This window comes from Neoarius graeffei, chromosome 19 (genome assembly GCF_027579695.1).
Source record: "Neoarius graeffei isolate fNeoGra1 chromosome 19, fNeoGra1.pri, whole genome shotgun sequence".
Classification (NCBI taxonomy): Eukaryota; Metazoa; Chordata; class Actinopteri; order Siluriformes; family Ariidae; genus Neoarius; species Neoarius graeffei.
Genome location: NC_083587.1, coordinates 20693786 through 20707180, shown reverse-complemented (window position 1 = coordinate 20707180; position 13395 = coordinate 20693786). Strand labels below are relative to the sequence as shown.

At 40.4% G+C, this 13395-nt stretch overlaps 1 protein-coding gene across 8 annotated transcripts in view; it reads left to right on the top strand.

Annotated features, from left to right (window-relative positions):
• The window catches only part of atp8a2 (ATPase phospholipid transporting 8A2), a 133639-nt gene that overhangs the window by 18087 nt on the left and 102157 nt on the right, over positions 1 to 13395 (top strand). For 3 of the 8 annotated variants that reach the window (XM_060899834.1, XM_060899837.1, XM_060899833.1), the window contains exon 1: positions 11596 to 12973. The exons of the other annotated variants lie outside the window; for them this stretch is intronic. In XM_060899834.1, the coding sequence (XP_060755817.1) occupies positions 12811 to 12973 (163 nt within the window). In that variant the 5' untranslated portion in view covers positions 11596 to 12810. Of the gene's footprint in view, positions 1 to 11595; positions 12974 to 13395 lie in introns of those variants that run through there. 8 annotated transcript variants of the gene reach the window in all.

Sequence of the window (13395 nt, the reverse complement as noted above, 5' to 3'; positions counted from 1 at the left end):
GAAGAAGAAAATAGGGTGCCTAAAACTTTTGTACCGTAGTGTGTGTGTGCATATATATATATATATATATATATATATATATATATATATATATATATATATATATATATATATAAAACATTTTCACGTAGCTCTGTTTTAAAGTACACCTCAACATGTCTTAATTTTTTTTTTATTAAAAATTGTAAATACAGAGTCCACGAAACAAATCACAGCCTTCAAATATGTTTTGTGTGGCTTTAATTTATTTGAAGATATGCCTTTTCATGAAGACAAAGAGCACGGAATTGAAACGGGTTGTTTCAGAGTTGCCGGGCAGCTGGAAATCTGTTTCACTGTTGAATCAGAATATTGGTACGTCCTTGAGGGTAGCTCACGCATTGCAAAGTTTCATCAGCACCCAAAAAAGATCAACATACCCTGATCAAGGCCAGCTCCGTCACTGCTGTCAACACTTTTATTATCTGAACAAACCTGAACCGGGTCTCATCTGTGCTTTCTTTCTGTTTCCCTTTCTGTTCCTGCTCCCATGGTGATGTCTGTGCATCTCATATCTAATCATAAGGATGTTTTAAAGTCTCTTTTTAACTTTTCTATGATTTATAAAACGGCTTGCTCTTCCTGGATTCCTGGGTCAGTGAGTCATATTTTTCCATTTGACTCTGAGATTTTATCAGTACTCCCGTATGAAACTGAATAGACATGAGGTCAGTTTGCGATGCCAAGAACTAACATCTGACACTTGAGGTTGACACAGTAATCCTTTAGCCACAGGCTAGACCTCTTTAGAACTTTCCTGGTTGACAAAAAATAAAAACCTATTTATACGTCCTCTATAGATTATTGCTACTCTGTTATAAATTCAGGGCTACGAATATAAAGCAAGTACAAAAATATATCACTTTCAATGGGGCACTCACAAAGAAGAAAGGATTATAAGTCAGGAATAAAGCACTTAGGGGGAAATAATCAATGACAGGGTGGTGTGAGGCAACCCAAAAGTTGATTACTTTTCCAATAACAGGCCCTCATGAAGAGCTTTATTCCTCTTAGATCACAGTGATTCGCCGACAATTAGAATTTTTAATTTATTAAAAAACACCACATTGTAATTTTTATCCATTTATAGTTACATTTAATGCTGTGGAATGTCCACAAAACAAGTTATCACTTACATGAAAGCAGCTACTTAACGGTTATTCCACGAAATCGAGTCGTACGTGAGCTGATAGCTGACGAGGCGCATAGCACTGAGTTGGCTCTAAGCCACGTACGATGAGATTGAGTGGAATAACTGTTTTATTCTATCCACATTCACTGGATTTTGAGAAACGGAGCATTTTTATTTTTTGCAAATTCAATAAATAAAAACTTTATACAAAACGTCCAATAAAATAATTTCTGCTTAGAATGCAAACAAACCGGCGAAATGACAGGAGCAATTTGTGAAAAATGCTATAATAATAATAATAATAATAATAATAATAATTCTTGAAAAATAAAAAATTATATGTTCTTACCATCAAATACTTTCATTCCATTTTTTTAAATTTTTTTGTATTTTGGGGGTTTTGTTTTCAAGTATATTTTTTATGTTGTCCTAAGTCGGCTGAGCAACACATGCCGCCATTTTCTTCTTCTTGTTTAGGGGTTTTTCGGCGGTTGGTAAACCAACATAAAGTGCATTACCACTACCAACTGGGCTGGAGTGTGGAACAGGAGATATTGGGGGAGAAAAATATATTCTTTTAGCTATTTCTGTTTTTTTTTAATACTTGAAAACAAAGTGATATATCTGACTTGATGTGCTCCGCCATTTTGTTTTTCTCTACTCACGGTATATGAGCTGATAGCCTAGTAGTAGAGTAGCCAATCAGAGCACACGATTGCTCATATCCAGTGAATGTGGATAGAATAAGTATAAATAGTCGTTTCTTGTCTTTTATTGAAGTTCATAAACCAATGAAGCAAAAAAAAAAGCATGTAATGTTGCAAAGAAAATGGAAAAGTATAAAAATTCTCTGTGAAGGTTTTTTATTACCGTTACGAAGCTCTGACACTGGAGACTCATTCCATGAATGTTAAATAAACTACACTATAATCCACAATTCTACATGATCTTTGTTAAATACCAATATTTTTTTTTAGTGTGTATATGATTAGGTTTAGATGAAGTTGAGCGTCTGCCGTACACGTCCCTGTGAATGAGCTGTTGCTATAGAAACGAGTGCATTAATGTCAATCTGTGATTTGAATTACAGCAGGAGCTACTGTCAGAGCTGCGTTTTACAGAAAATGAATCAACACAGATTCGAATATTCAACAGTGATATAATGGTCGTCGTAGTTGTTGTAATCAAGTAATAATGGCTGTACTGTATGTTTGTATAGCTGAAACTGATAATCAGCTCTCGTGCTCGCGGCTCTGTCCAGCACCCGAATGTATTGATAATTTGCTAAACACAACTCTGCGTTGTTAATCACTCACTAATGTACCTCATCATTGACGAGTAACTGAAGCATTGATTCGTCTCGAAGCAAATTAGAGTTGCCCCAGGAGCCGTTGCTATCGATCACCTGGAGAGGAGAATGTGAGGAGTAGAAGAAGGTAGAAGAGGTGACTCAGCTCCGTTCCTTTAGCGTGGTGGAATTTGGGTTTAGATGAGATGCTCATCGAAATGAGACTTTGGCTTCTGACCCTGTATCATGTGGTGTGATGGGATTACCTGCCCTGCCCTCTTCTGTTCTGTGGTGTATATTGATTTTGTCAGACAGGACGTGTGGTTTACTGCCATAACCACATTCTCATTGGCTCTCATTGGTGACGGCGTAAAGCTTGGAGTCACACTGAAGTCTAGTCGTAAATTGTGGCCCTTGTAAAAATGCATTTCCAGCAGACGATCTTATTCTTCTGCACTGCAGAGCCTAATGTCTTTGTGGTTACAAACTGAGAGCTTCTGTGTGAGCGTGTTTCATCACTGTGCTCTAATAAATGATGCCATTGTGAAAAATTTATGTGACGCATTGTATTCTGATCATTGTACTCTTTAGTTCATAACATTAACGTCTATAAATAGCCAGTAGTGAATCGTGGAATGGCACATCATCTTGATCGCCCTCATTTAAACTGTAGATATTCACAGAACTAGGAAATATATAAGGAATAATTCACCCTGATAGGACATCTATGATTTTTTTTTATTAAAGAAGGACGTGTCATACTGTACTTATCCATTTACAGTTACATTTAATATTGCCCAATATCCAAAGACAAAATAATGCAGCTTACTGAGAAACTGCAATGCGTAAAGCTTTCGGCCCATGGTGGAAAACTTTCACAGCTTGTATTGCGATAAAGCACTGACACTGGAGATTCTTTCCAAAATGCTAATGCATCTCCATACTATGAGTGCATTAATATAAACAGATTTGCAGCTGCACTACGGTTAAAGCTGCTGTTATAGAAAATGAACAATACCTTCTGACCAATCGGAATTGAGAACCGAGGTATTAATCCGAAATAAAATCTGCATCCCTGATGAATTAAAGGAATACTCGAGAGCTTTTCATATAAGGTTTTAGGTACTACATCTGTAGTGTGTGTGCAATTACAACCCTGATTCCAAAAAAGTTGGGACAAAGTACAAATTGTAAATAAAAACGGAATGCAATGACGTGGAAGTTTCAAAATTCCATATTTTATTCAGAATAGAACATAGATGACATATCAAATGTTTAAACTGAGAAAATGTATCATTTAAAGAGAAAAATGAGGTGATTTTAAATTTCATGACAACAACACATCTCAAAAAAGTTGGGACAAGGCCATGCTTACCACTGTGAGACATCCCCTTTTCTCTTTACAACAGTCTGTAAACATCTGGGGACTGAGGAGACAAGTTGCTCAAGTTTAGGGATAGGAATGTTAACCCATTCTTGTCTAATGTAGGATTCTAGTTGCTCAACTGTCTTAGGTCTTTTTTGTCGTATCTTCCGTTTTATGATGCGCCAAGTGTTTTCTATGGGTGAAAGATCTGGACTGCAGGCTGGCCAGTTCAGTACCCGGACCCTTCTTCTACGCAGCCATGATGCTGTAATTGATGCAGTATGTGGTTTGGCATTGTCATGTTGGAAAATGAAAGGTCTTCCCTGAAAGAGACGTCGTCTGGATGGGAGCATATGTTGCTCTAGAACCTGGATACACCTTTCAGCATTGATGGTGTCTTTCCAGATGTGTAAGCTGCCCATGCCACACGCACTAATGCAACCCCATACCATCAGAGATGCAGGCTTCTGAACTGAGCGCTGATAACAACTCGGGTCGTCCTTCTCCTCTTTAGTCCGAATGACACGGCGTCCCTGATTTCCATAAAGAACTTCAAATTTTGATTCGTCTGACCACAGAACAGTTTTCCACTTTGCCACAGTCCATTTTAAATGAGCCTTGGCCCAGAGAAGACGTCTGCGCTTCTGGATCATGTTTAGATACGGCTTCTTCTTTGAACTATAGAATTTTAGCTGGCAACGGCGGATGGCACGGTGAATTGTGTTCACAGATATTGTTCTCTGGAAATATTCCTGAGCCCATTTTGTGATTTCCAATACAGAAGCATGCCTGTATGTGATGCAGTGCCGTCTAAGGGCCCAAAGATCACGGGCACCCAGTATGGTTTTCCGGCCTTGACCCTTACGCACAGAGAGTCTTCCAGATTCTCTGAATCTTTTGATGATATTATGCACTGTAGATGATGATATGTTCAAACTCTTTGCAATTTTACACTGTCGAGCTCCTTTCTGATATTGCTCCACTATTTGTCGGTGCAGAATTAGGGGGATTGGTGATCCTCTTCCCATCTTTACTTCTGAGAGCCGCTGCCACTCCAAGATGCTCTTTTTATACCCAGTCATGTTAATGACCTATTGCCAGTTGACCTAATGAGTTGCAATTTGGTCCTCCAGCTGTTCCTTTTTTGTACCTTTAACTTTTCCAGCCTCTTATTGCCCCTGTCCCAACTTTTTTGAGATGTGTTGCTGGCATGAAATTTCAAATGAGCCAATATTTGGCATGAAATTATAAAATGTCTCACTTTTGACATTTGATATGTTGTCTATGTTCTATTGTGAATACAATATCAGTTGTTGATATTTGTAAATTATTGCATTCCATTTTTATTTACAATTTGTACTTTGTCCCAACTTTTTTGGAATCGGGGTTGTAGTAAAGATAAAGAACATATTTCCTGAAATGAAGGGGGGGGGGGGGGGGGGGGTGTTTACTCAAAACTTATCTGTATTGGAAACCTAAGGGGTTGAATTGTGTCAATAAATCTTGAAAAGCTTTCAGGCGTTTATGGATTTTTAAATCAAAAGTATTTGTAAATGAAGCTCTAGATATGTGAAATCTGTTCCTTTAGAACTGGGACTGCTTTTCCAGATGTGTTATCTGAGTACTCGTGAAGCTCTGATTGTGTTGGAAAGTAAGATCAAACTCCATAAGGTCAGCTTGCTCATGTCCGTTACATTCTCACACCATCATGCTTGTGATTGTCATGATGGTAGGTTTCAACTGACTGTTTTTACCTCGCCCGGGACGGAGTCCACCAGGGGGTGAGGTATTGTTTTCGGTCGGGTTTCTTTGTTTTTTTGTTAATGATATTACGGGAAAACGGCTGGACCAATCTAAATGAAACTTTCAGGATAGATGGATAATTGGTCTCAAATAGAACCTCCAACATATTGAGGGTCATCCGGTCAAGGTCACCAAAAAGGACAAACTCATTTTTGTTGTGTCTACTGCCTCATATAGAGGCGCTAGCCACTACGTCATCGTGCTGTAAGAATGCAAGAGTGTAACAATCGCACACTGAGCATACACGTGTTCCAATTAAAATGGCCGGTGAATGTATACAATTCGGTTCACCATTCGAAATAAATGGACTAGACTAAAGAAATTGCTTTCAGACATGTTTATGCTTATTACAGAGGGAAAGTGCGTTCCACTGAGCTCTAGCGCCGGGCCATTTCCGGGAAATAAGAGTTTTGGTCATGGCGACAGCGTGTGTATGTCAGCCTCGGTTCGGAGGTTTCAGTTTCGAAAACTGTTAAGAGTTAAGAGTAGAATAATATAAAGTATAGACACTTGGTATATTTTACTTCTGTGATTTTTAAATTGTTCATTTTTGGATTACGCTTCATTTTTGTGGCTACTGCCTCATAGAGTAAATATACAGTGGTGCTTGAAAGTTTGTGAACCCTTTAGAATTTTCTATATTTCTGCATAAATATGACCTAAAACATCATCAGATTTTCACACAAGTCCTAAAAGTAGATAAAGAGAACCCAGTTAAACAAATGAGACAAAAATATTATACTTGGTCATTTATTTATTGAGGAAAATGATCCAATATTACATATCTGTGAGTGGCAAAAGTATGTGAACCTTTGCTTTCAGTATCTGGTGTGACCCCCTTGTGCAGCAGTAACTGCAACTAAACGTTTGCGGTAACTGTTGATCAGTCCTGCACACCGGCTTGGAGGAATTTTAGCCCATTCCTCTGTACAGAACAGCTTCAACTCTGGGATGTTGGTGGGTTTCCTCACATGAACCCCACTTCCTCGCTTCAGTTCCTTCCACAACATTTCAGTTGGATTAAGGTCAGGACTTTGACTTGGCCATTCCAAAACATTAACTTTATTCTTCTTTAACCATTCTTTGGTAGAACGACTTGTGTGCTTAGGGTCGTTGTCTTGCTGCATGACCCACCTTCTCTTGAGATTCAGTTCATGGACAGATGTCCTGACATTTTCCTTTAGAATTCGCTGGTATAATTCAGAATTCATTGTTCCATCAATGATGGCAAGCCGTCCTGGCCCAGATGCAGCAAAACAGGCCCAAACCATGATACTACCACCACCATGTTTCACAGATGGGATAAGGTTCTTATGCTGAAATGCATTGTTTTCCTTTCTCCAAACATAACGCTTCTCATTGAAATCAAAAAGTTCTATTTTGGTCTCATCCATCCAAAAGTTTTTTCCAATAGCCTTCTGGCTTGTCCACGTGATCTTTAGCAAACTGCAGACGAGCAGCAATGTTCTTTTTGGAGAGCAGTGGCTTTCTCCTTGCAACCCTGCCATGCACACCATTGTTGTTCAGTGTTCTCCTGATGGTGGACTCATGAACATTAACATTAGCCAATGTGAGAGAAGCCTTCAGTTGCTTAGAAGTTACCCTGGGGTCCTTGGGGACCTTGACGACTATTACATGCCTTGCTGTTGGAGTGATCTTTGTTGGTCGACCACTCCTGGGGAGGGGAACAATGGTCTTGAATTTCCTCCATTTGTACACAATCTGTCTGACTGTGGATTGGTGGAGTCCAAACTCTTTAGAGATGGTTTTGTAACCTTTTCCAGCCTGATGAGCATCAACAACGCTTTTTCTGAGGTCCTCAGAAATCTCCATTGTTCATGCCATGATACATTTCCACAAACATGTGTTGTGAAGATCAGACTTTGATAGATCCCTGTTCTTTAAATAAAACAGGGTGCCCACTCACACCTGATTGTCATCCCATTGACTGAAAACACCTGACTCTAATTTCACCTTCAAATTAACTGCTAATCCTAGAGGTTCACATACTTTTGCCACTCACAGATATGTAATATTGGATCATTTTCCTCAATAAATAAATGACCAAGTGTTATATTTTTGTCTCAATTGTTTAACTGGGTCCTCTTTATCTACTTTTAGGACTTGTGTGAAAATCTGATGATGTTTTAGGTCATATTTATGCAGAAATATAGAAAATTCTAAAGGGTTCACAAACTTTCAAGCACCACTGTATATGCTATATTTACTGTATGGACATGGGATCAGAAAACTATTTTATTTATAAGCGGTAGCCACATGGACCCATAGGGTACTTATTTTTTTCACAATATCTTCCTTCATATTCATCATAAGTGCTACCGGGCAAGGTTTGTTTTGCCTGGCAACACTTGTTTAAATCTGTTTTAAACCTTACTGATGGTCTAATCCTAATGGATTTTAACGAAGACATCAGGAGACTTGATTAGGAGCACTTGTAGGAGAGAAGACCATCTTGAGTGTGTGTGTCTGTGTGCGTGTGTGTGCTAGTGCATGCTGGGAAGATTTTAGGTGTGGTAGGAGTGATGTGTCTGCAAATTCCCAATTCCCAACCTGCAGACAATAAAAAAATAAGCTACTCTGGGAAAACCATGGTTCTGGCAGCATGGCCTGTTGTTTAAAACCTGCCTCGGCTCACTGTAGACCATCCTGAACTGGCCCTTGTCTTTGTTACATGAACATATGTCTTGATATACATTTAAAACAGCATGTGCATTGAACAGTAGAAAAGCCAACATGGCCAAAAGTATTGAAAGTAAAAATGAGGATTCATATGTTTTTCTTGTCCACGTGGAAAAACTGAAAATGGAGGTTTAAAGTATCTCAACCTTTTATTTTCTGTGACCCAAAACACTGGTTACAAGTAGACAGGGGACCAAAAAAGAAAAAAAAAAACCTATGCTTTCAAAAATATCTGTATATGCATGGATGTTAGAATGTAGTAAATAACCAAGGAAGAAATCATAAACTGGAGAAGTGGAAAGAAAAACTGATTCGAATTAGAAAATTGGTCTAATAATCTACGGTACAGACGCGTCGCTTTACAAGCCTAGATCTGGTTTGAATCCATATCTTAACAAAAGCACTGCTGTATGCACAATGCACAACTCTGCTATAAACTACTACTACTAAATACAAGTTACACTCTATGGCCAAAAGTTCGTAGACACCTGACCGGCACAACCATATGTGCTCTTTGAACATCCCGTTCCAAATCTAGTCGTCCCTTAGCTGTTACAATAAGCTCCACTCTTCTGGGAAGGCTTTCCACTAAATTTTGGGGCGTGGCTGTGGGGATTTGTTATCTGCTCCACTACAAGAGCATTAGTGAGATATGGGCTCTGTGAAGGACACGCAAGTTCTTCCACTCCAAACTTGGCAAATCATGCGTTAATGGAGAATGCTTTGTGCACAGGTACATTGTCATGCTGTGAGATTTTGGTCTCTTAGTTCCAGTGAAGGGAAATTGTAATGCTCCAGTAAACAGAGACATTCAGTACAATTGTGTGCTTCAAACTTTGTGGCAACAGTTTGGGGAAGAACCACATATGGGTGTGATGGTCAGGTGTCCATAAACTTTTGGCCTTATAGTGTATTGTGAAAAACAGTCATTTCCTTACAAATATATAGTCTTATTTTTCTGTCTGTTGAAGTTAATAAGATATAAAAAAAAAAACCAGCTTGTAATGTTAATAAGAAACTAGAATGTGTAAATTCCTCTCTCCTGAAGACTTTCCCGTAGTGGAAAACTTCAGCTGAACTGAATCATATTGAATCATACCTGAATCGAATCATGTCAGTGCTGAATCAGAATCGGCAGTGAATCAAAATGTATAGAATCATTACTTGTTTAACAAGTGTTGCCAGGCAAAACAAACCTCTCCCGGCAACACTTATTTTATACCTATATGTTGATCATGGTAATATTTCTCAATCATCAGCTGTCAGGTTATAGTCCTATGAAAATCCATGACCTTGAGTTTGACATTTTAGTCATTCAAGGTCAAAGGTCATGGTGCCAAATGAAAGCCCATATGGCACTTCCTATAAGTCGATAATGGTAAATATCTGTCTACCATCAACCGTTTTCAAGTAACAGCCCTCTGAAAATCCATGACCTTGAGTTTGACCTTTCAAGGTCACTCAAGGTCAAAGATCATGGTGCCAAATGAAAGGCCAGGCCCGGCGCCATGGGGGGGGGGGGGGGGGGCGTCGCCCCCCCGTGGCTACAGCCCCGCCCCCTCAACGGAGACTCAGATCACTTAATTGTTTTCTTATGAAAATATAATGTATTATAGACGTATTAATAATTTGCATTTTCAAATACGAAATATTAACTGGTTGCGCATTGCACAAAAATACATTTCACATAAATCACTACTAAAACTGGCACGGTAGAACAAATCTGATTGGTTGTTATGATTCTTACGTTGCAATCGTAGAATTCAACTGTATTAAGGTAGGATTATTTCAAAAAGCCTGAATTTAATATTAACCCTGTTTTAGACATATGTATCAATCCTAACTACTGGGGACTAGTTATTGTGGGTGTATGTGTGAAATGCTGACACAGCCGCACACACCTGTGATAAGGACAAGGGGAGGGATCGTGCGGGCGGGTGGGGGTTTTACATGCACACTTACAAGTGCACTGTCTCTGCAATATCCTGCAATATGCAGTCAGTTTACGGGAGTAGTCTTTCCTCCTCCGAATTAAACGAATTCAATCACAATATTGTGAATCCATTTTCTTTCTTTGTAGGCTAAGTTTATCTCCGTTTATGTTGGTGTATGTGTTCATATATGGTCCGCTTTGTGCGCAAATAGCGTAAGAATATGTGTCATTGACGTCATCCCCCATGCAGCGGGGGTGAAAATTCATCACTTCAGAGTGTTTTGTCCCCTACACGCCTAAACTGGGATCGCGGATTAAGTGGTTAGCGTTGACTCGGTGCGAGTCAGGAAGGCTATTACTGGTGCAGCCGCGGGGTCTGTTGATTTTTTTTAATTATGATTTTGGCCGCCGAGCCAAGTACCTTAGACTCGCATTGACGTTTTGTTTTCATGCCGCGGAGCTATTTGTATGTATTTTAAATGTAAAGGACTTGCCTGTAGGTTTGTGTGTGTTGTTTTATGTTTGGCATCTTTCCGGTTGTAACGCGTGTCTGTGAGAAAATCGGAGGGGAGGGTTAACAGGTGGGCACGGGGGTTGATAAAGCGCAACTGCCCTGGTAATATGTCACATGATTTTCCCGGACTAAAGCAACCTTCGGGGCCGTGGTTTTGTGGTTGGCACAGTTAATTGTTTGAAACACGTTGTCAGACCGCCATCACTACTACACGCGATATGAAAAATATTTGCCCCCTTGCGATTTCTAATTGCCCCCTTAGTAAACTGTTCCTGGCGCCGGGCCTGTGAAAGGCCATATGGGAGTTCCTATATGCTCATCATCGTAAACATCTGTCTATCGGCAACCGTTTTTGAGTTATAATGGAAAATGTTATTTTGACCAAAAGGTTGACCTTTCCGGTGACCTTGACCTTCACCTTGACCCGATTACCCCTAAAATTTAATCAGGTGATCTACGGACCATTGCCCACCTACCCTGAAAATATGAAGTAAATCAGTGCAACTGTCTAGACGCTAGATTGTTAACAGACAAGCACACACAAACAAACAAACAAACAAACAAATGAAAGTTTGAAAGAAAACTATGAGAGATACCCCGTCATGTAACATATCAATGGAAGCAGAATTGAAAGATGAACATTTTGGAGTTGGTTTGAAGCAAATATGGTAAATATGAACGATTTTGACCTTTTTGGTGACCTTGGCCAGATGACCCTCAAAATGTTGTTGGTTCTATTTGAGACCAATGCCCATCTATCCTGAAAGTTTCATGAAGCTGTTTTCCCGTAATGTTGCTAACAAAAACAAACAAAGAAACCCCACCGAAAACAATACCTCACCCAGGTGGACTCCGTCCTGCGCGAGGTAATTAGTGACTGTAAAAAACATACAGCGTAAAGCCTTTAAAAATTGAAGCAACCACATGTGTAGCGCCCCTGCTGGCGAACTGCAGTATAACATGTAGCCCCACCCATTCCCAGGTGTTTCAATGACAAAATAGTTTATTTTCCATGTCACTTTTCTCATCTAAACTCTTTCCATCTACAGTGTCAAATTCAAGCAGGCAGTTTTCTCTATGTTGATATGTGCACATCTTTTAGTTTTCTTGCTGAAATTAGTTTCATCTCATCTCATTATCTCTAGCCGCTTTATCCTGTTCTACAGGGTCGCAGGCAAGCTGGAGCCTATCCCAGCTGACTACGGGCGAAAGGCGGGGTACACCCTGGACAAGTCGCCAGGTCATCACAGGGCCGACACATACGGTAGACACAGACAACCATTCACACTCACATTCACACCTACGGTCAATTTAGAGTCACCAGTTAACCTAACCTGCATGTCTTTGGACTGTGGGGGAAACCGGAGCACCCGGAGGAAACCCACGCGGACATGGGGAGAACATGCAAACTCCACACAGAAAGGCCCTCGCCGGCCACGGGGCTCGAACCCGGACCTTCTTGCTGTGAGGTGACAGCGCTAACCACTACACCACTGTGCAGCCCCTGAAATTAGTTTTGAAAACGTTATTCTACTACATCGTAAGAAGTTATGGATAGACTTGGGAATTAAGTGATTGACTGCCAGAGAAGAGAGAAGTAGAAGGTCATTCCAAATGAGTAGGTGTACCTGACTTTGACTATTGTCTCTACTGCGCAATCTCTGGCTCCAGATTTGACAGACCTGAAGGCATAGAGCCACCCCGTCCATGGTTGTTGGTTTTTTTTTACAGTAATGTGTTTAATTTTATATTACGGATCTCTTATTAGATACAGCAAGTAAGGTTGTATGGTGTGGTCTGAAAGAAGGGGATGAGATTCACACTCCTAGTGCACAGATTGACGCAAATATGCGTGAAAGCTCACAATCTGGCAACATCACAGAAATCTGGCAGCTGTCCCTTTAAAGGCGAAGCCCTTTCACACTGGGGCAGGGGGACCCTTTGTCTGTACGGCAGCACACACTTATCAGGAATCATACACGGATGTGTGATGTGAAATAAAAGGAAGTGTTTAAAAGGCGTTGGAGCCGAGCTGATGACACCCAGACGGAGGGGTTTGGTTCACTGCCGAGAGTCACTGAAGCCTGAGAGAGAGAGAGAGAGAGAGAGAGAGAGAGGGAGGGAGGAGACACCATCCTGCTCCATCCATCCATCCATCCTTCATCACCGCCCGTATTCGTGTTGGTCGCGCCAGCTGGGTAAACTCACTCACTCACTCACTCACTCACTCGTGCGCGCGCGCTGCTCCGTGCATTATTAACGGCGCACGGAAAACGAGCCTGATCGGTTTACGCGCGTTCACGCGAGCGGCGCAGTAAAGAAAGACAATTAAAAAAAAAAAATCACAGTTTTGACCTGTAGCCCTGTGTGTACCTTCCTTTATCTGTGCTGCTGGATTTTGGTTGAACTTTTGGATTTTTTTTTTTAGATAATCAAAAAGGGTACAAAACAAAAACAAAACCCAGCCAACACTAACGGTGTAAGAGGCTACAATATACACATATTTCTTGCTTTTAGAATAGATTATGAATGTGCAGAAAAATAAAGCGTCCTGGATTGATGGTGGAAATGTTGCGCTTCTGTGCGCCCAAAACAAACGCTGGAAGGATCTCCGGTGAAG